This window comes from Pipistrellus kuhlii, unplaced genomic scaffold, assembly GCF_014108245.1.
Source record: "Pipistrellus kuhlii isolate mPipKuh1 unplaced genomic scaffold, mPipKuh1.p scaffold_m20_p_1, whole genome shotgun sequence".
NCBI classification, from domain to species: Eukaryota; Metazoa; Chordata; class Mammalia; order Chiroptera; family Vespertilionidae; genus Pipistrellus; species Pipistrellus kuhlii.
This window is the reverse complement of record NW_023425404.1, coordinates 46,998,995-47,019,952: the sequence shown is the minus strand read 5'-3', so window position 1 is coordinate 47,019,952 and position 20,958 is coordinate 46,998,995. Positions and strand designations below refer to the sequence as shown.

At 41.3% G+C, this 20,958-nt stretch overlaps 1 protein-coding gene across 2 annotated transcripts in view; it reads right to left on the bottom strand.

Moving 5' to 3' along the window:
• The window catches only part of FBN1 (fibrillin 1), a 232,076-nt gene that overhangs the window by 7,421 nt on the left and 203,697 nt on the right, over positions 1-20,958 (bottom strand). For both annotated transcript variants that reach the window (XM_045582776.1, XM_036442846.2), the window contains exons 51-63: positions 19,151-19,300; positions 18,736-18,801; positions 18,333-18,449; positions 15,884-16,003; positions 14,197-14,319; positions 13,505-13,636; positions 11,260-11,385; positions 10,493-10,699; positions 8,385-8,510; positions 8,002-8,124; positions 6,325-6,441; positions 5,923-6,051; positions 4,773-4,892 (exon numbers count right to left, since the gene is read on the bottom strand). In XM_045582776.1, the coding sequence (XP_045438732.1) occupies positions 4,773-4,892; positions 5,923-6,051; positions 6,325-6,441; positions 8,002-8,124; positions 8,385-8,510; positions 10,493-10,699; positions 11,260-11,385; positions 13,505-13,636; positions 14,197-14,319; positions 15,884-16,003; positions 18,333-18,449; positions 18,736-18,801; positions 19,151-19,300 (1,656 nt within the window). The remainder of the gene's footprint in view (positions 1-4,772; positions 4,893-5,922; positions 6,052-6,324; positions 6,442-8,001; positions 8,125-8,384; positions 8,511-10,492; positions 10,700-11,259; positions 11,386-13,504; positions 13,637-14,196; positions 14,320-15,883; positions 16,004-18,332; positions 18,450-18,735; positions 18,802-19,150; positions 19,301-20,958) is intronic.

Sequence of the window (20,958 nt, the reverse complement as noted above, 5' to 3'; positions counted from 1 at the left end):
ACAGAAATAATGAAATATGCCACTGTTTGTGTTCTTCTCCCCATATGTTAAATTAGAGATGAGGTGTTAAATTAGTGATGGAGACCAGTGGAGACATGGGCACCAAAGAGTGAATGAAGAACCGAGGGGATTACTTTGATGGAGAGAATATCTCTGGACTAGATGTCTTTTCTTTGACCCTCTATGTCTGTCTGCAGACTTCCCACCTGCTCTCATCCCCAGGAGGCTCACCTTTATAGATATCGACAGGCTCCTTTCCCTTGCCCTGTGCTTTTGGTAGGGCTCAGCCATTTGTTTCCAGCTGGGACCATCTATCTCTCTTTATATATAAAAGCCTAAGTGACCATCCAACCACTTGATTGTCCAACTGGTAGTTGTGATATGCAATGACCACCAGGGGGCAGATGATCAACACAGGAGCTGCCAAGCTGTGGTGATTTGGCAGCTGGGGTTCTCAGGTGATGCATTTGGAACTAGAGAGGAGGGAGTCTGATTCTGGAGTGAGTCACCAGAGAAATGCACTCTCACAATCTGGAATCCTTTAAAGGGTGTAAGAGAGCCAGTATTGGCCTGATCCCCGCAGGCCAGGCCGAGGGACCCCACCAGTGCATGAATCCGTGCACTGGGCTCTAGTGACTGATAAAAATCCCTAAGGCATAGGTATATGTGGGAAAAGACCTGTCATGGTGTGTTTTTCCCTGAGATGCAGAAATAGGAGCAATGGTTAGAAGTTAAAGAGAGGGCCCTAACTGGTTTGGCTCAGTGGATAGAGTGTTGCCTGCAGACTCAAGGGTCCCAGGTTCAATTTCAATCAAGGGCATGTACGTTGGTTGTGGGCACATCCCTAGGGTGTGCAGGAGGTAGCTGATGTTTCTCTCTCATTGATGTTTCTAACTCTCTCTCCCTCTCCCTTCCTCTCTGTAAAAAAAAAAAAAAAAAAAAAAAAAAAAAAAAAAAAAATCAATAAAATAAATTAAAAAAAGAAGAAGTCAGAGGGTGAAAAGTTCATTCTCTATGAAAAAGACATTTCTAAGAATTAATATTTTCTATATAGAGATTGGCCTACGTTGGGAGAAAGTGAGTGCCCTTCAAGGTGGCATTTACATTAACCCTGGATGACCCGGGAGGTAGGAGTAGGGTTTGTATATTAGCAATAAGGTCAGACTAGATCATCTCTAAAGTCCTTTTGCACTTTGAGCATCAGTTTCAGTTGAGAACTCCCTTCCCCTTTCATATCCTTTCCTATTTATTTTACATTTCTCCCTCCTAGAGAATCTAGTAAAGTTTAAATTAAACTTGCTTATTGGGATTGGAGAGGTGGGGTAGAGTGGAGCACAAATTAAGATAAGAAGTTGGCAAATGTTCAGTATTTATAGCTTGACAATACTCAGTACACTCACCCCCCCCCCTTTTTTTTTTATCAATATACAAACACCACAATTTGTTTAACATACTTTGCACTTTTCCTGACCTTTTCACCTTATGCACCTGGAGCAAAGGGCTCCACAAGGAATTTTTCTACACTCCCAAATCTTTGTTTTATTCTTTCTGTTGGCTCTTATATTGGTGAGGGTTTTGTTCTTTTTATTAAAAAAGCACAATTCTAATTTTATATGAAACAGCCTTAGAGTCTCCAAAGAAATACTCCTTAAAAGCAGATTGAGGCCTACCCACCCTGTCCTCGAAAATAAAAGCTTTTAGCCTTTGGTGTGCGTAGTGTTCACTGTGGCATGAAGAACCACTGGGCGAATCCCAAAATGTAGGATGGGCTTTCTTGTACTCATTTTCTCTAGGTCAAAATGGGCCAACTTCAACCGCAAGCTGGAAGTTGGATATTTCTCAGAAAACAATGAAGTCCAGTGGCCACTGGTTCCAAACCCATCCATCCTCTAGTGACCTCCAGGCTGGGATGGTCTAAGAAATCTGCTCTGCTCTGCATGGCTCTGGGGAAGCCATTCTGACCCAAGGCAACCCTCACTCTGGATAACTATAATTCTCAAGAATTATGAGCCACATTTGGGCTGGAATCTTTGGGGCATCAAAAACTCCCAAACCTATTTTTGCCTTTTTAAAAAATGTGTTTTTAAAAAATTGATTTGAGAGAGAGGAAGGCACACACTGAGAGAAACATCCATGTGAGAGAGAAATAGCAATTGATTGCCTCCTGCACACACTCTGACTGGGATCAACTCCAGGTATGTACCCTGGCCAGGAATCAAACCGGCAACCCTTTGGTGCATGGGATGATGCTCTACCAACTAAGCCACATTGACCAGTGCTCTTCTTGCTTCTTAATGAATGTATAACTATAACTGCAGCCAGGATATGATCTTCATGGGGCCAAAATTGAATCCCCAGACAACTAGGGCACGACCTGGCCATCTCTACTATCCCTGGACAGAAGGAAGGGAGAGCAGGGAGAGAAAGGAGGGCAAAAGCTCAGGAGTGGTAGATCTCACCTCTCTTATCTCCACACCCCCAACGAGGTCTAATTTAATTCAAGGAATCTACATAACAAGGACAAAATCCAATAAAGCTCACTCTGAAAGTCTGTGGAAAGTGTCAGAATTTGGTAACTAAAACCAAAGATCTCCCTGAGCCCATAACAATGAAGGCATTTTTATTAAAATAATAAAGCTGGTCAGCAACACGTGGATCTAAACTCCTCTGGCATGGGGGTCACTTTAGCCAATCCTACTCACTTCTGCAAGACTGTGGCTTCTAGGAAATCAAACTAGATGAGAGAGACACAGTTTTGACAAATGAAAACACACTGAATGATGTGTGTGTGAAGTAAAGTGAAGCATGGCAATGCGGAGCAGCTACTCCCACTTCCCTATCAAGAGACAAGACCAGGAATTCTCGTCTTTGCTAAGGAGGGCTGTGCCCTTAGAGTAGGGGTGTCGAACTCAATCAGAGAAGGGCCAAAATCTAAAATCCAGCCTAAATCGCGGGCCGAATGGTTTACTGAACAGTCATAAACTGTCATTGTGATGGAAACGCAGCGGAGTGCAGTGATGACAGCGCGGTGCGGGCCACATTGCAAGGCCTGGCGGGACGGATTTGGCCCGCGGGCCTTGTGTTTGACACATGTGCCTTAGAGTGTGGCAGCTGGGACAGGCCACAGATGCTTCTACAGTGAAAACAGGAGTGATTGTGATGCTTAAAGTTAAGGGCCTTGGGCTCTATCTCCAGACATATCACAAGAGAACCTGTGTGAGGACAACTTCCCTCTCCTCCCTGGGCTTCCAGTCCTCAACAGGAAATCAAAGAGCTCAGGCTGCTAGGTGGACCTAAATTCACCATGTTTGAATTCTCTGATGTGCATTAAAGAGTTAGCCTTGGCCGGTGTAGCTCAATGGTTACAGTGCTGGCCCGTGGACCAAAGGGATTCAGGCTCGATCCCCAATCAAGTGCCTGTACCTGGGTTATAGGTTCAATCCCCAGCGTGTAGGAGGCAAACAATAGCTGTGTCTCTCTCACATCTATGTTTCTTCCTCCCTCCCTCCGTCCCTCCCGGTGACTTGTCCTAGCTTCCACTTTCTCTAAAAACCAATGGCAAAAATATCCTCGGGTGAAGATTAACAACAACAAAAAGTTATTTTCCCCTGACATTGTGCAATAAAAAATGACATAATTTCAATTTAATGAGAGAGTCTTTGGGTCTAGCTGTGTATGCTATTTGCTCTCTGCCCCAAAGATGTGCAGAGCTGAATGAAACCCCTTTTTCATCTTCAGGCCAAAACATAATGGCCTCTAGCTGGCTGATATTTTTTAGTCAGAAGTAGGATTTTGTCAGCCCCTGATGTTTACAGAAGTCAAGTGTGGGCAGAGTAGGCTAGCAAGGCAACAGAAGGGCATGGGGATATTGGGATTCTATAAACTGACTTAAATTTTTTTTCATTTCAAATGTCTTGAAGTGTCCTCTACCATTATTTTATATATATATATATATATATATATATATATATATATATATATTATATATATATACACACACACACTAATTATTTTTTTCTTAGTTTGCTATTTTGTGAAGGTTATATCTTCCTTCTGGTTTCAACCAAGTTAGGACAGTTTTATTTTATTTCAAGACATCTGTGCACTGGGGGTGGTGGGGGTGGGAAGATAGGAGGGGGGAGCCCGGCCTGTGCCCTCTCCCAATCCCTCCGGGTTGTCCACCTGCCATGGAGAGCAGGCCTAAGCTGACAGGCAGACAACCCCAAGGGGTCCTTATTGCTGCTGCAGAGGCGGGAGAGGCTCCCACCACCACCGCTGCACTCACCAGCCTTGAGCCCGGCTTCTGGCTGAGCAGCGCTCCCTTGTGGGAGAGCACTGACCACCAGGGGGCAGCTCCTGCCCTTCAGTAGATTTGTATATTAGGCTTTTATTATATAGGATTTACTTACTTATTTATTGTTAATCATCACCTGAGGATATTTTCCATCCATTTTTAGAAAGAGAATGGAAGGGAGGGAAAGGGAGGAAGAGAGAAATATTGATGTGAGAAAGAAAGAAAGAGAAAGAGAAATATTGATATGAGAAAGACACCACAATTGGTTGCTTCTGATATGCATCCTGAACAGGACCAGCGATGGAACCTGCAACCCAAGTACAGGCACTTGACCAGGAATCAAACCCTCTAAACACTGAACCAAACTGGCAATGGCTTAGGGCAGTTTTAAATGAATATAAGTTTCCAGAGAGAAAGCAGCATTTCGACTCCTAGGAGCTCAGAGCAATTCCTCTCACTCAGAAAGAAAAGTACTTGCCAACACACTGGTTCCACTGGTAGTGCTGGAGGTAGCCCTGTGGGCAGCTGCACCGGTAGCCCCCGATGATGTTCTGGCAGCCGTGCTGGCAGCGGTGGTTTCCCTCACACTCGTCCACATCTGAAAAAGGAGGAGCAGTCGCTTTTAAGCCACATTCCTATTTGTCTCAGAGGCATTTTCTGAAGCAACATCTATAGGTGTGCTAAAGTGAAAGCCATTTTCAAAGGAAATCTGACCCTTTAAAAGCTTATTCCACGGTGGTTGTTTTTTGTTTGTTTTCTGAGCTATATTTTTAAAAATGTAGTTTTCCATCACAGTTGACAAACAATATTATATATTGTATAGTACAGTGATTAGACACCTATACAACTCATGAAGTGATTACTCCGATAAGTCTAGTATCCATTGTAGTTATCACAATATTATTAAGTATATTCCCTATGCTGAACTTTACTAGCCCCAAAACTGTTTTTGTTTTGAAAAACTGTTCTACCATCCAAAACTTTAAGAATATCTACCTTGGAAGTTTGTTAAGTTTAAGGAGAAAAATATTCATATATCCCTGGTAAAGTCTACAAATAAAAATGATGAAGAAATTAATGCAAAAACACTTAATGGGTTAGCTGTGTAAATTATTTCTATTTGCTTACTTGTACCAGAATTAGAAACAAAACAAAAAAAAATGTCAATACAAAGGTAAAGTTTTTAAAAAAATAGTTTAAACTTTTAATGATATGTTATCAGAATGGCTTTCCTCATATGTTTAATTCACATTGGGGGGATCCTTTTATGACTGACTTTGAATCCAATGACCAGAAAATTAATGAATAAAATTCAGGAATCTAGTTATTTTTTCTTGACTGAGTAATTGCTTATTCAATGAAATTAATAACTGGGCAGAGATACCTAGGAAAAGCATGGGTTATCAACACAATCAAGCATGAGAACAAAAGAAAGAATTGCTAAGGTATGGGACCTGTGCAAACCAGGTGAACCTTTCCTGTCTTCAGGTGGGTGTCCCCGACATGCATTCTGAACACCCCAGTGCTCACGTGTGATGTCACATAGAGGACGATGATGAAGGTGCTGACAGTCACACAGTCCCCTCAGAGGGATCCACCAACTGGATTGTGCTGAGCGCCCTACCCACCTTCACAGCTGGCGCCACTCTGATCCAGTGAGAATCCCCGCTGGCATTCACAGGTGAAGCTCCCAGGAGTATTCTGGCAAATGCCCTTGGACCCACACAGGTTGATGTCCGAGCTGCACTCATTGTTATCTGTAAGAGACAGGGTAGGTAAAGGTGGGGGCAGAGAGGGGGGTGAGGAATTCCCTGGAGCTCTCTTTCTATTATTTAAAAGGAAGAGAGACGGATGATTCACTTAAAAAAGACCCAAAAAGGCCTGTAACTGCTCACATGTGCTTGTTCACATGCACATACACACATATAGGTACTCCCATATTTTCCCAAGTTTTTGTCTTCTTAGTCCAGCAACAGAAGAACTTAAAGGAATAGCTGTCTCTCACATAGGGCCTTTTCCTCCCCACTTACCAATGCAGGCAGTGTGGTGCTGGGTAAAGCCAGGAGGACATTTACAAGCGAAGCTGCCAATGGTGTTAACACACAGGAACTGGCAGTTGTGCTGCTTCGTTGCACACTCATCAAGATCTACAAGAAAATGCAAGAAGGGCATTGGAGTAGAGCTGACAGCAGGCATACCTAGAAGCTGCCCTAGGAGGAAGCTCTGAGTTTCCATCTCTCTGACTCAAGTGTGCCTGGGCCAGAACAGAGCCAAGCAATGGCTGGGATCACCCAGGAGATAAGAGTTTGAAAGACAAAACGTGGTCTCAATTTAGATTAAGAAATGTAGCTCTTTGGGGGAAGCCAAGGAAAACCCAATTCTCTTTGGTGAGAGGAAACTGGGAATTCTTCAAGAAATTTCAGATCAGTTACAAAATTTTAAATAAATTTTAAATGAGGTAAGAGACTAGGGATTCTCAAAAAATTTCCAGAGTGTTGAAAAGATCTATTTAAGCTGAAACATAAGAAGAAATGTTGAGGCTGAAAATTTGTTCACTTCATTCTTTGCTGTTTTTTATTCTGTTCAAAGGAGTTGATCAACCAAACCAAACAAAACAAAACTGACCTTTTGTTTAGAGATCCTCCTTGGGATAAAACAAAACTGAGCAATAAGGAAGGGGAAAAAAGGAAAGAAAAATACTCATTCCGATAAGCTGGTAGCATTTTTAAAAACTGCCTAGATTCTTCCTCATGTCTCAATAAAACACTCCACTTTGATCAGGCTTCTTTCCTCACTGCCAGAAAGTTAAGGTTCATTCTCAACTCCATTGCTATAAATAACATCGGGAGTGGCTTCCAAATATAAGTAGAATTTTAATTTAAAAAAAAAAATCACTGTGAATGCAGGCCCCTTCCTTCCTTCTTCCCTCCTTCTCTCCCTCCTTCCCTCTGCTCCCCACTTCCACTCCATCCCACCACTTAACTTCCTTATTTCCCTTGTTCTTTTTCAAGACTTCAGGGAAGAATACTCTATGACTCTTGTTCTGACATCTAGTCTACCTTCTCCAAAACCCTCATTGTCCAAATTATCCTTAAGAATGACTCGCTAGTGCTATTTACTCAATATATGGATTCCTTAATGTTGAGGAAGCTGTTCCCAGGAGTATGCTTCCTCCAACAGAATTTTGCAAAAATCCTGGGTTGATAAGGGATTGCTGCTGAAGCATTGCCTACTTCTTAATTCATTGTGACATTTACATCTCAGATAAGCTCCTGCAGGCCCCCTTTTTGCAGAGCAAAAGCCTAGACAAAGTGCTTACTTAGTTCAGTGTCCTCTGGGTCATGGCACTGATTAGTGTGAGGTAGGACTCTGCTGGAGATCTAGGCTATTTAGTTGTTGAACAGTCTGACTACATAGTGATGCAATAAACAGAAAGCAGATGCAGTCCACTAGGAATCCTCAGCATCCCAGCTGTGTGGAACTGGTCCTGTGCCTCTGAGACTCTCAGGGAAGGGCCCCATTTATGCCCAGGGGGCAGCAGTGAGGATAGCTGCTGCCACTGGTCCTCTGCCATCTCCCTTCCTCCCGCACAGGGAGCCTCCCTAGAGGCTCTAACACCAGGGGGGCTCCTCTTGTGTGTAGAGAGGGTCTGTCTGGCAACCGTGTGCCCGGAGGCAGGCGAGCGGGTGAAGGGACTTCTACTTTACCTTTGCAGCTCCTCCCATCATCCTGCAGAATGTAGCCTTTTGGGCACGAACACTGGTAACTCCCTTCTGTGTTTTTGCAGATGAAATTGCAGGGTTTGGGAGCCTGGTTGCACTCGTTCAGATCTATGATCAAAGACACACAGTGTGACTACCTATCTGAAAAGATGCATAAATATCAATACCCACAAGGCTGAACAAAAAACTTTGGTTTTGAGAAAAGAAAAAGTAGACTCTGTGAAGTGTTTGATCCTTCTCTTATGTTTTCTTATGAGTTTACACAGGCTTTTTAGATATTTTTAGTTTTAGGATTTTATTTATTTATTTATTGCCATAATCTACAATTTTAGCTGGAGTTACTAAAGCAGAAGAAATAGAATACTTACCTACGCAGGCAGTCCCAGTGATGTCGGGAGTGTAGCCAGTTTTACAATTGCAATGATATGATCCTCTGTCATTGACACATTCCCCGTTTTTGCAAACGTCATGGATAACCCTGCACTCATCAATATCTGTCATTTAATGAACAGAAATTAAAATAAGAAAGGCATTAAAATGGACAATATTAATATGTAAGAATCATTTCAGTGTAAGTACTAAGGAACCATGTTACTAAATTATGGACCTAAGAAATTAAAAAAAACAAAGGGATGACAGCATACATTTCCCATGTAATGGTAACTATTTTGAAAGGCAAAGAATAACTTTATCAGACTGCAGTGGTAAACTAATCAGGCTAGGAGAAAATTTTAAAAATAATTTCTTTTTAGATTTGTACCGTTTTCTTCCTCTGGGTCATAGACCATCTACCTCATCTAGACGTAGTTAGCTCCCTGTGCCATCTCACGCCATCAAGCTCGCCTCCGGCTGATGCTCCATAAGTGAATCTCAGCAGTGGACCCTTCTGACAAGGAAATCCCACCTTTTTTCTAAAATTGCATGTCCAAAATGAGGAGAAAAGTTTTTTTGTTTTTTTTTCTATTCTTCTTGTTGTGTATAAAGTTAACCCTAAAAAAATATCAAATCACATAGTATGGGGGGAAATGGACTAAACGTCACCTCTTTGATGAGGGAGGCCCAGGGTTTGGGGTAGATTACTGGGCTGTGCCTTTGTAGCACTTTAAAAAACTGTCTACAATTCTTCCTCACGTCTCAATAAAACCCTCCGCTTTGACCAGGCTTCTTTCCTCACTGCCAGAAAGTTAAAACTTTGGTTTTGAGAAAAGAAAAAGTAAACTCTGTGAAGTGTTTGATCCTTTGCTATAAATAACACTGGGAGTGGGTTCCAAATGTAAGTAGAATTTTAAAATTTAGTAGCACTTTTAAAAACTGTCTACAGGTTATTCCTCACATCTCAATAAAATCCTCCGCTTTGACCAGGCTTCTTTCCTCACTGCCAGAAAGTTAAGGTGAAAGAAGTTAGAACGCCACTCACAGCTCCACCAAAGGACATTTGCTCAGTATGTACCACTGAGCATTCAAGCCACTGTCCTCCCCATCTGGACCCACCGATCCACTTATTGCTCAGTGGGGGCCAATACCAGAGATTTCTTCACTGTTGATTGTCAAATAACCATTTTGTACCAACAACTAATATTTTTACTGAAATTCTTCAAGTTTTCTCTGAAATGCAATTTAGCCTACCCTCATTCATCTCAAGAAATGTTTTCCACCATTTCAATTTTTCCTCCAAAAAGTCATAAATTTGGTCTGGTCACTCCATCTAATCTACCCAGTTCTGTTATTCTACCACTAACCACATCTTTCTAACATGAACATAAATTCAGCATACTTTTGTACAGTATATTTCAGTCAACTTCAAGAGCTAAAGTACATCTTGGCGCACTAGTTTAGGGATTTAATGTACATTTATTTTAAGATTTATCTAAAAACGATGTTCTGAGTCATCAGCAACACTGATAACAAACTTTTGTTTAAAAAGTTGAAGACTCCTGCCCAGGTAGCTCAGCTAACTGGAGCACCATTCTATGCACCGAAAGGTTGTGGTTCAATCCCCAGTCAGGGTGCATGCGGAAGGCAACCAATCGATATTTCTCACCTCCCTCCCTCCCTCCCTTTCTCTCTTCCTCCTTCCCTCAGTTCCTCCCTCTCTCTCCCTCCCTTGTTTGCTCCCTCCTCCCTCCCTCTCTTGCTAAAAATCAATAAAAACATATCCTCAGGTGAGGACTTATAAATAAATAAATAAATAAATAAATAAATAAATAAATAAATAAATAAAACATTGAAGACTCCTTATAAAGCAGAGGCAGCACACACCACTTATTCAGGACACTTTGGCAACATGGCCTTGAACATCTAAAATATCGTGATGAAGAATTTTTGTCAATCTCAACTATGCAACTCAGCCTAGGTTCATATTGCTGATTCCATAGTCTCATCTGTCCTTCATAGAATAAACAAATTCCCTGCAAGTATTTTTGGACCGAATGAATTACCTGCTCCACCCGTAATAAACCGGAACAAAGGGAAGTACCTGTTCCATTGGTCATGAATCCTCGGCCATGGGGGCAGAGCTTTTTGAAGGCCACAGTACCCTGGAAAGGGCAGATCTCGCACTGGGGACCCCAACCTCTCCCTCCGTCACAGCAGCACTCCGACTTGGTGACGGGATTCCTGTTGCTTGAGCCGATCTGGCACATGTTCTGGAGCACCTCCGTGAAGCAGTACCCTTCCCGGTTGTCTGGAAGGGGTGTTATATTAAAAGGAAAATTTTAGGAAATTTTCTAAGCGCAGCAAGCTTTCAAAAATTTGGTCAGATACGAAACCCACAAGGGATATAACACTTTACCCTGGTGAGAAGGAGCGAGAAGGGAAAGCTGGAAACTGCAGTGAGAGAGAAAGGATGGCATCTGAGGAGACAAATAAGAAATTCAGTAAGTAGGCAGAAAGGCATTGGTCTGGGCAAGGTTGCAACTCTATCTGCTCCCAGAAGTATAGTCATGCTATGGAAGCAGAGAAACATACGGTAGCATCCTGAGCACCAAGCGTTTAAAAAGGCAGAAAGAAATTTCAAACGAGTGATTCAGCGATACAATTAGTACTGTAAAGGAAGAACCGAGCTGCAGGGCAGTGCTAAGCCCAATGGACAATCAGTCACTGAGTCATCTCTAAAATATGAGCATTTTTTAACCTTTCCTGAAATGTTGACAGTCTCTATTATTTCCAAGATGAGACCTGGGTTCTCAGCACCCCAGTGTGGGGACCAGCTGCGAAGGCATCCCGCTATCCGCCCGTACTCACCGAGGCACTCGTCCTGGGCGGGGCTGGCCGTGAAGCCGTCATTGCACTCGCAGGTGTAGCTCCCCCGCGTGTTGAGGCAGCGCCCGTTCTCACAGATGCCCGGCTTGGTCTGACACTCATTCTCATCTGGGCGGTTTCATTGAAGGACCGAAAAAAAGAGGAGTCATCTGACCACTTTGTACAAGAATGAACTCTTTCTTTTCTTAAATTTAGTTTGTGGATACTAGGTAAGCTGTTCACATGGATCCCAAATACAAAAGGCATAAAAACATATTCAGCAAAATTTCCCCTTTTTCCCCTTCTCCCAGCCACAAATTCCCCTCCAGGGAGTCAAATGTGTTACTAATGTGTCTTCCCAGAGACGAACTGCACACATATAAGCAGATACATACACCTGGGTGTGTACCTCCCCCCTTTAAAAAACATAATTGATGGCATTTTATACACTTAAAACATAGATGACAGCATTTTATGTACACTTACAGTTTTTAACTTAATAAAATTTTAAATTTTCCATATCTGAATATAAAGAAGATTTCCTCATTTCAAATGAAGGAAAAAATTTTTAACTTTAAAATCAACAATATTAGAGAAATATTGTTATACTTCAGTAGAATAATATCTGCAATAGTCAGTTATGACCTAAGGCAATTTATCTAGACTAACCTTCCATTTCAATATAGATGATGTTTATTACACTACTTCAATAATGTTCTTAAGAAAGAATAAATCATAGTTCAATCTTTCAGGTTTAGAAAAAAGCATTCAAGTAGCTTGAAATTCTTAGAAGTGTCTGATGAAATAATTTGCCTAGGTCAGTGATCGGCAAACTGCGGCTCGAGAACCACATGCGGCTCTTTGGCCCCTAGAGTGTGGCTCTTCCACAAAATACCACGTGCGGGCGCATATGTACAGTGCAATTGAAACTTTGTGGCCCATGTGCAGAAGTTGGTTTTTGGTTCTCAAAAGAATTTTCAATCATTGTACTGTTGTTATTTGGCTCTGGAAACTAATGAGTTTTCTGACCACTTGGTGCATCCCATTTGAAAGAAGAGTCCCAAGCCCCTGAGGCACAGCTCTCAAAAGGAGAGGCAGAGAGCTGGAAGGTGACACCTAGAGAGGGCTGGAACAGGTTAAACATCCCAGTGGCAGACCAAGTGGTTCAGAATCCCTGGCATGGAACCCAAGCTCTCCCACTCTGATGAGCCGCTGAGTCAGCAGCACAGACTCAGAAGCCCCAGGATGGGATCCTCAGCCCACACCCTTTTCCTGTGCTTTTAAAGCCTGCCCTTTAATGACTACTTAATTCCGTTTCTTACAGAGGAAAACGATGGTGAGGTCCTTAAAATTCTTGATTGACAACATAAAATATGTTTTCTAATGTCACTGATTCTTAGAAAGGAAAGGGATGCATGTGGGAGTTTTCTAAGCAATTTTCTCCTGTGTTTCTTGTCTGAAGCAGTGGTCAGGAAATTTTCTTTAGGTATTACTAACACCACAGTGTTACTATAAATGTGTAGTAAATTTTAGGCTTTGCAGGCCATATGGTCTCTGTTGCAAGTGCTCTACTCTGCTCTGCCCCTGGGGCAGGAAAGCAGCCGTGGACCATAAGTGAATGATTAGGGCTATGTTTCCATGTAACTCCATTTACAAAAAAAAACAGGTCGGGGGCTGGCAGGCTGGATTTGAACCTCACACTGTGGTGTGTCAACCCCTAGTCTAAAGCTGTGGTTTTTAATGCTGGATCCGCACCATAGGAACTTGGGGGAGCCTTAAAATGCCATTGCTTGGGACCCACTCTGCACCCACCCATTCTCTGGAGGTGGATCCCACCGGTTTAGTGATGGTTTAGCGATGTTCCTTGTTTAGGACCTGGCATCAGCACTCAATGCGAGGATACTGGTAGCAAAGTTGGGTCAACAGGGAGACATACTAGGGCAGTAAGTGAAACTGACCCCAAAACAAAGGAGTACAAAAATGTAAAGGGAGGAAATAGAGAAAACATCCAGTATTCCAACCCTGATAGCAAAATGGGCTGAGAGAGAAGGCAAAGGCCAGCTCAGAGGGAGACAATCACTGAGCTCATGGGATTCACAGATCATCAAGAGACAAGGGGCCCTCCACTGGAAGTTATGGCAGGAGGTTAATTCTGAGGGGCAAAATGGCTCTGGCCAAGAACATAGGGCCCAAGTCCCTTCCTTTGTCACTTCCAATGCACTCAGAGCTTCTGCTGGGATTCTCTTACCTATGCAGGCTTCCCCGTCAGGTGTGCGCTGATACCCAGGTCCACAGATGCATATATACGTGCCAATGAGGTTCTTGCATTGCATTTGCTTTTCATCACAGTCATGCTTCATCTCTTCACACTCATCCAGGTCTGGAGAGAATGTGCAACCACAAATTTATAAGAAAAGCTACATTAATTTCTTGCCTTTTAAACATCAAACAGTATTAAGCAACCTATTTCCTTTAGCATTGTTGGACTCTGTGGCCTCCCAAGAATGAGAAGAGGTCTTCTAGCCACTTATGAACCCGAAGAAATTGCTCCCTAACTAACTGGCAACCTCTTCGAAAGGAGGAAGCATGATTTTTAATACTTTTTGATTGATTGAATATTCCATCTCAACATCTTCATATAGAACTTCCTGAATGTGGGGAAATGTCTTCTTTTCTTTCTGTCTTCACATTTGTGGCACGGCTGGCATGCAACGCAGAGTGAACTAAAAGGGATCTGCAGTGCAGCCCTTGACTCAATGTGAAGCCTCAAGCAACAATTTACTAGGAAAAGGAGCAATGACAACCCTCATAATGTCCATGAACTGCAGCAGTGTTCCCCACTTCCCAGCCCTCCTCTATGGTTGAAAGCTTGGGAGGGACATCCCCCATCATCGTGTTAGAGCTCCCTGGCTTGGATGAACTTGAACATGAATGTCTCACCTTTGCACATCCTCTTGTCTTCTCTCAGGATATAGCCAGCAGGACATTTGCATTCATACGACCCATAAGTGTTTACACATCGGAAAGCACAGAGCAGAGGATTCTGGGCACACTCGTTTACATCTGCAGCAGAGGTAGTAAGAAAATAATGGATCATGGACATCAACAAAAAAAGGAATCTACTTTTACCAAAAGCTGAAACGCTTCATTGTTATAAACATGGGTGGACCAAGCAGTCTCTGGTTTTCAGGGAGTTAGAAAATGATCTGGTTATTTTATAATTGGTATCAGTAAGGTGGCCTTGCATTCTGATGCTCCCAGCACAGTCAAGTTTATGTTTGTCATTCCTGTGAAATTATAAATTGTTATTTAGATCGATGATGTCACCTATACAGAAGGAGCTGTTCTAAAATTCTTGCTTTGAAGCCTCAAGATGATCACTTACCACCCCCAAAGTCACACGGAGTGGTGATCCGTTTTACCCCATTCAGCCAAAGCAACTGCCAAGTCTATTGCTGTCAGAACAGAAACAGACCCCTCCGTGACTGTTAAACCCCTCCCTTTCCCCATATAGAAGAGGCTTCTGTTGAATAACAGCGTTCCTTATACCCAAGCAAATAGTGTTCCGAATTATTATACACTTACAGAGATACCTCGTTCCCACTGAGGCCCAGGTTAGAGCTTTCAATAGGTGGGAATGGCTTTACTGTTAGTGGTCAAAGTGAATTTGTAGATTTCATAATTTGAAAACATCAGAATGTGTTTTTGGAAAATCAGGGTTAAAACATACCATCTTGATGATCATGTTTCTCTCAAAGGCCACTAATGCCAACTGAGATCAACAGTAAGACCCCAGATCATGACTAGTTACAGTCTTGAAAGATCCACTCACAACTTCAACAATGGGTACCGATGAGCCATATTTCTAATGCAGAGCTCATTTTAGTACCAACTTTACTCTCTGCCTTCATTTCCCCTTCATGCTTTTCTTAGACCAGTGGTTCTCAACTAGAGAAGACATCAGAATCACCTGGAAGGCTGCTGAACCCCAACCTTAGAGTTGCTGACTCAGGAGGTCTGGGATGAGGCCTAAAAATCTGAAGCCCTAACAATTCACAGGTGATGCTGATGTAACAGGTCCAGGGACCATCTTTTGAGAACTTCTCTTCTAGACACTCTCTCCCTTTGCTTTCTTTCCATACATTCTTCTAGCCATACTGGCCGACACATATAACATATATAGACGATCCTGCTGTGACAGCTGTGGGATGTTGGTGGTTACCTCAGTCGGTAGATGTTTCTATAAATAGAAAAGAAAAACCGGAGAAGAAAAAGAGAGGGATCATTGTGAGATGAAAATAAAGTCAGAAGGGGAAAATGGAAAGTATGAAAGAAGGTAATAAATAAGACTGGAGTTGTATATAAATATCAGTAGTAGGGAGACACCACCAAGAACTCTCCATGATCTACAGCCTAACTTGTGCCATGAGCCATCTGTATGTTTTTCAGATACTCCCTGCAGAAAGGTGACACACAGAGATGAAAAGATGGAATGGCCAATCCCGCCCTGATGTTTTTTTTATTTTATACATTCTGAGTGGTATTTCACATTAAGAATTATAATTAACCAACTGTTGCTTACAAGATCAGAACATGTAACCAACTATTATACAGTTAAGAGTCTTACCTTCACAAGTCATCATTGGACCAGGCTCAAATCCCTCCTCACAGGTGCATTCAAACCCTCCAATCACATTCTTGCAAGTTCCATTTCCACAAGGATTGCCCACAGAACATTCATCAATATCTGCAGGTGACCAGGAGAATATTCAAAACACAATGAATTGAGAGAAAATGGGCTTGGACTCAGATAATACCTTTCATTCTATCAGAATCCTTTGATCTATAATGTCTTATTTTATTTTCATTCTGTCCTTGCAGAGAAGAAATGCACAGTCCTATTGCCACAAGTTTGTGGCTGTGAAATCCAACTTGCTAAGTGGCAGTGGCAGTGACAATGACAGTGACACTAGCTGGGTTTCTAGCTCTTATAGTGCACTTCCCTGTGAGTTTCTCCAGCCTCCCACATTATAAAGAAGTACATCTTCTAGTGGGAATAGATGTTCAAAGGGTTAAAACAATGCTTCTTTCACAAGTCAAAAGTTTTCACTTACTTAAAGCTAGAAACACATCTCCAGCTTGGCCTTACATTACATCACTCTCCAAGAAGCCTTAAACATGATGGCGCTCTGCCAGATATAAAATAGAAGACTAAACTGACGCAAAATAAGAGACCAGAGGTTAAGCAAAATTAATACACTGGATAAAATCAAGACCCAAGAAGATTTTGTTGATTCTGTTGAAGCCAGATGGTTTACATTAGGCAGACGAAAGTCTAGAAAGAAATATATTTAGGGTCTGATCTCTCTAAATAACTATATAGAGAGAACAAGTTTTACCAAGGAGGTCCAAAAAAAAATAGATATGCCTCCCGACTCATCTATCTGGAATCCTCATTCTAAAACATCTTCCTTCGGGAGAGGGGAGAATTGAAAAAAAAGCATTGTGTTTTAGCTATGGAGGGCAAAGAAAAGTAATAGACTAGCATCAAGGGTTCTGCCTTCTGCTGGGCTCTGAATTCAGCAAGTGAAGACAAAGACTGTGGTAGAGAGACCGTGGGTAAGGAGGCTTATGTCTCACATCCATAGTAGCACTAACTGAAGATGCCAGAGAGAAAACATTTTGTTCTGCTATGACCTTCCATTTCACTGTAAGGAATGTCATATCTCCTTCAAGTTAATAATCACAATATCATTGATTTTTAGAGTTATAAGGTAATTAAAAAATAACTTGGTCCATCTGCATAGTATTACATTCTAAGGCCTAAAGAACTTGCTTAAGCTCCCAGAGGCATAACTGAAGCTGAAATTCTTACACCCTGATCCCTGTGTGGAAAGAACACTTTCTAATGTATACAGATTCTTAGCATTTATACCATTATTAACTCATGTTTGATTTCTTAGATAAATAGACATAATACTTGGATTGCATGTGGAGTTAGTGTGAATTAAGAGGTCAAAGGCCAGCCATAAAAGCCATTCTTTGAAATTTTAATAAAAAGGTTAAAACAAAGGGAAATACATTAGATACATAGCATTTCATATTACTATGTGCAATAAAATCTGGGCAAATTTTGTATTTTATATCTTGAAAGAATAAGATTATGACCATTAATATGTTTTAATTTCAGAAAGACTTTCATTATAATATTGTCCTTTCCACTATCTCTTCAACTGTGTCTTTCCCATTAGACTTAAGGTCCATGCAAGGAAGGACAATATTGTCTTGATTCACTGCTGTAGTCATAAAGCCAAAGTGGCTGGCACACAGTGGGGCCTCAGCTAGTATTGTTAGATGAATGATACATAAACAAATGAACAAAATTTATTTTTCTTCCATCTTAGTATTTGTACTTCCTCATGTGAATGCTGTAGAACAAGCATGTCCATCTCAATATAACAGTATGTAAGAAACGTTTTAATAAAAAATTTGTAACAATTTTTACAACATCCTGTTAATCATAATTATTAATAAAGAACTACAACATTCCCTAATGACTGATTACTATATCATGTTGCATTCATTTCCCTTATGCACCTTACGAGCAAACATACTTTTTCTTTCCACTAATACTAGCAGCGAATATTTTAGCAGCCGATTGCTAAGTCATTAGTGTTGAATTGACTTGTTTGGTGTGAGCAACAGGAAAAATCTTACTTTTGGAGAATAAGAAAAATAGGTTTATTTGAGTTATGCTTATTAATCTGTGCAGTTATTCAGTGTCTGGTAAGTTAATATTCAAGAAAAATATTTATTGAAATTATTTTATTATTTATTAACATTATTTTATGTTAATGATTACTAGTTTATTTCAGCCCTTTGTATTCAGCATGTCTCTATTGAAATAAACGTATGTTTTTATGAAAATTGAAGCTTTTGTGGTTTTATTTTGCGGCCCACATAAAATTAAACCTTGTTTATTTGGCCCATGTTAGCCTTTGAGTTTGACATGCTTGCTGTAGAGCTTAATTTTTAACTTGTAAAACTCCAGTGAAAGAAACGGACTTATCACTCACCTATACATTCATTCGCCTCCAAAATGTAACCAAAGGGACACTCGCAGCGGTAGGAGCCATCGGTGTTGATGCACTGCCCGTGTTTACAGACATCAGGTTCTTTGCACTCATCCATATCTTAAGCAAAGGAGAGGGGAAAAAGTAAGTAACAAGGTGTTGTTGTTTTTTAAACACAGAGGTAAATTATAATCATTTCAGTGCTTAATCCATGGAATAGATTATCTATTCCAAGACAATATCTCAAATACAAAACAAAATACAATTGGTACCTAAATGAGAAGACAAAGAAATAGAGCTTAATTTTTTAAGACAGATGTGAAGAAATAAGAACAACTGGAAATGAGTAAGAAGGAGGCTAGCTGATACTTAGAAATGCTGAGAATCTAGCACACAGGCCACTCACCAACTGCTGAGTCATCAGGTCCCACAATGATCCCACTTCCATAGGGACAGATCTGGCGGAAGGCCTCTGTGGTGGAGACATGCTCGTTAATAGACAGACCAGTGGCACCAGCCCTAGGCTCTTCCCCAAGCATTATGTGGTGGCCAAACTGCCACATGCTGCACGTATTGGGAAACAGTGAACAGGACAAGCCCAGAAACCAGAGACAGTTAACGAGGTCCCAGAGCTGCCGTGCCTACTACTTGGGCAGCTCCAGTTCATAACATAGCTTAGAAGAAAAGAACTACATAGCTCCTGAGGAAAAACTATTTTAACGAATATTTTAGTTAGACTTACAATTAAATTAAGGTCTTGCTTATTTTGTGGCCAGTGAGCACCCTGCACGGGCCAAAGAGAAACACAGATGGAAACATACCATCGGGCTCCGTGGGACACAGCTCACAGGGATCTCCCCAGCCCTCTCCTTTCAAGGCGCAGCAGCATTCCTGCTTCGAGTGGTTCCTGGATTTGGGTGATGAACACTTTCCTCCTTCAAACTTCGCATAACAGTAGCTCATTCGCAAATCTGCAGCATAAATTCAAGAGGCCCTTCAGTTGCTTTCTTACTAAATCACTAAATCGTTAATGTATAATAGGGAATAAAAAAATAAGGCCTCGTTGATGTTGCTCAGAAAACAAAGATATTTACATTACGATTCATAACAGTAGCAAAATTACAGTTATTAAGTAGCAACAAAAATAATTTTATGGTTGGGGGTCACCACATGAATAACTGTATTAAAGGGTCACGGCATTAGAAAGGTTGAGAACCACTGCCTTAAGTGATTATAATAATAACTGAGCTGAGTCTTCATAGTCATAGGTAGTGAGATCTGGACAAATCTATGTGACTTTCACCATATTATTTCTCATTTTTGCCACTTTCCCAAATAACCCGATGTAAATAATAAAAATGAAGACTGTCACATTTCAAACCTGGTATCATCAGTGACTTCAGGATGGGGACATCCAGAGATGGAGTAGTTCACAAGTACCTCTCACTGAGAGCTCTGCTTACACATGTTTGGGATAACACTGAGCAAGCATACTGGGCAAAGGGAGACCTCCCAGTGCTAGAACTTACTGTAGCACCATACTTTGCTCTTTATTCTGTGTCTCTAAGCCTTGGAGCCAAAATAAAACCCCAGATTGAGGGATAGAGCAGATAAAGACGTGGCGATTTTGTGGACTGGAAGGAACACAACACAATAGTCATCTACTGCAGCAGCTACTCATGCAGTTGCTGTCTGAAAGTGGAGGCGGGCTTTCTGCAGATTTTACACATGAACATGCACATCAACACGCACACAAACAGAAACTTGTTTAGCTAAACAGAGTGAGAGGGAAGGTAAAGAGGAGGGCAGGGAGAGGAGTGACGAGAGAGAGAATATTCTCTCTATCAAAGAATATGTTACTTTAATATTGATTATTTCTTGGGGACTCCAACATGGAATATGGGATCTAGTTCCTACAAAATTCTCTAACATTGTGCGACATAATTTTGGCAACTGACTTTTCCATTTCTTACAGAGCAAATTGAGTGACTCCAGAAAGTGAGCTCATCCAAGAGCCTGGAGTGTGTTTTCCCTCAAACTTGACTTCCAGACCCTTGCAATCTCCTCTCAAGTTACCCAGAGGCAAAATCTGCAGGTTTTAACAAAATGCTTTCATATCCACTCTGCACAATTCCTCTTTTTATTTTTGATCAAGTCTGCTCTCTCCTGTTACAGTTTTCCAATCTCAGGTAGCATACTGTTATAGTCACCAATGCAGTTCTGTTAAGACATTTTCATTTTATTTCATGACAAATGGGACAATATAAGAATAACTGAGTTGCCAAAGAGCATACCAGAAAAATTTTCATGAAGTAAAGTAAAAATATCTGTCTGTCTATCTGGTTTATGAGGTTCTGTTAAATCAAGTTCTATTGGCCTCCCCAATGAACTTGTTCAACCAACTTTTCCACATAAACTATCTCCCTAGTTTCTACTTCACTTTCATATCTGCTATAAATAGGACCTCACAGGCACCCTTCAGTCAGCTACTCTTCAGAAGGTAAAGAGCAATTAAAACCCCAGTCCTCATCCTATAGCCTATCTGCCAACCAAATGTTTGTGTTGCTGAGAAGCTTCAGGGAATGATAGTCCCATGAATGACACATTTAAATATATATATTATTGATTT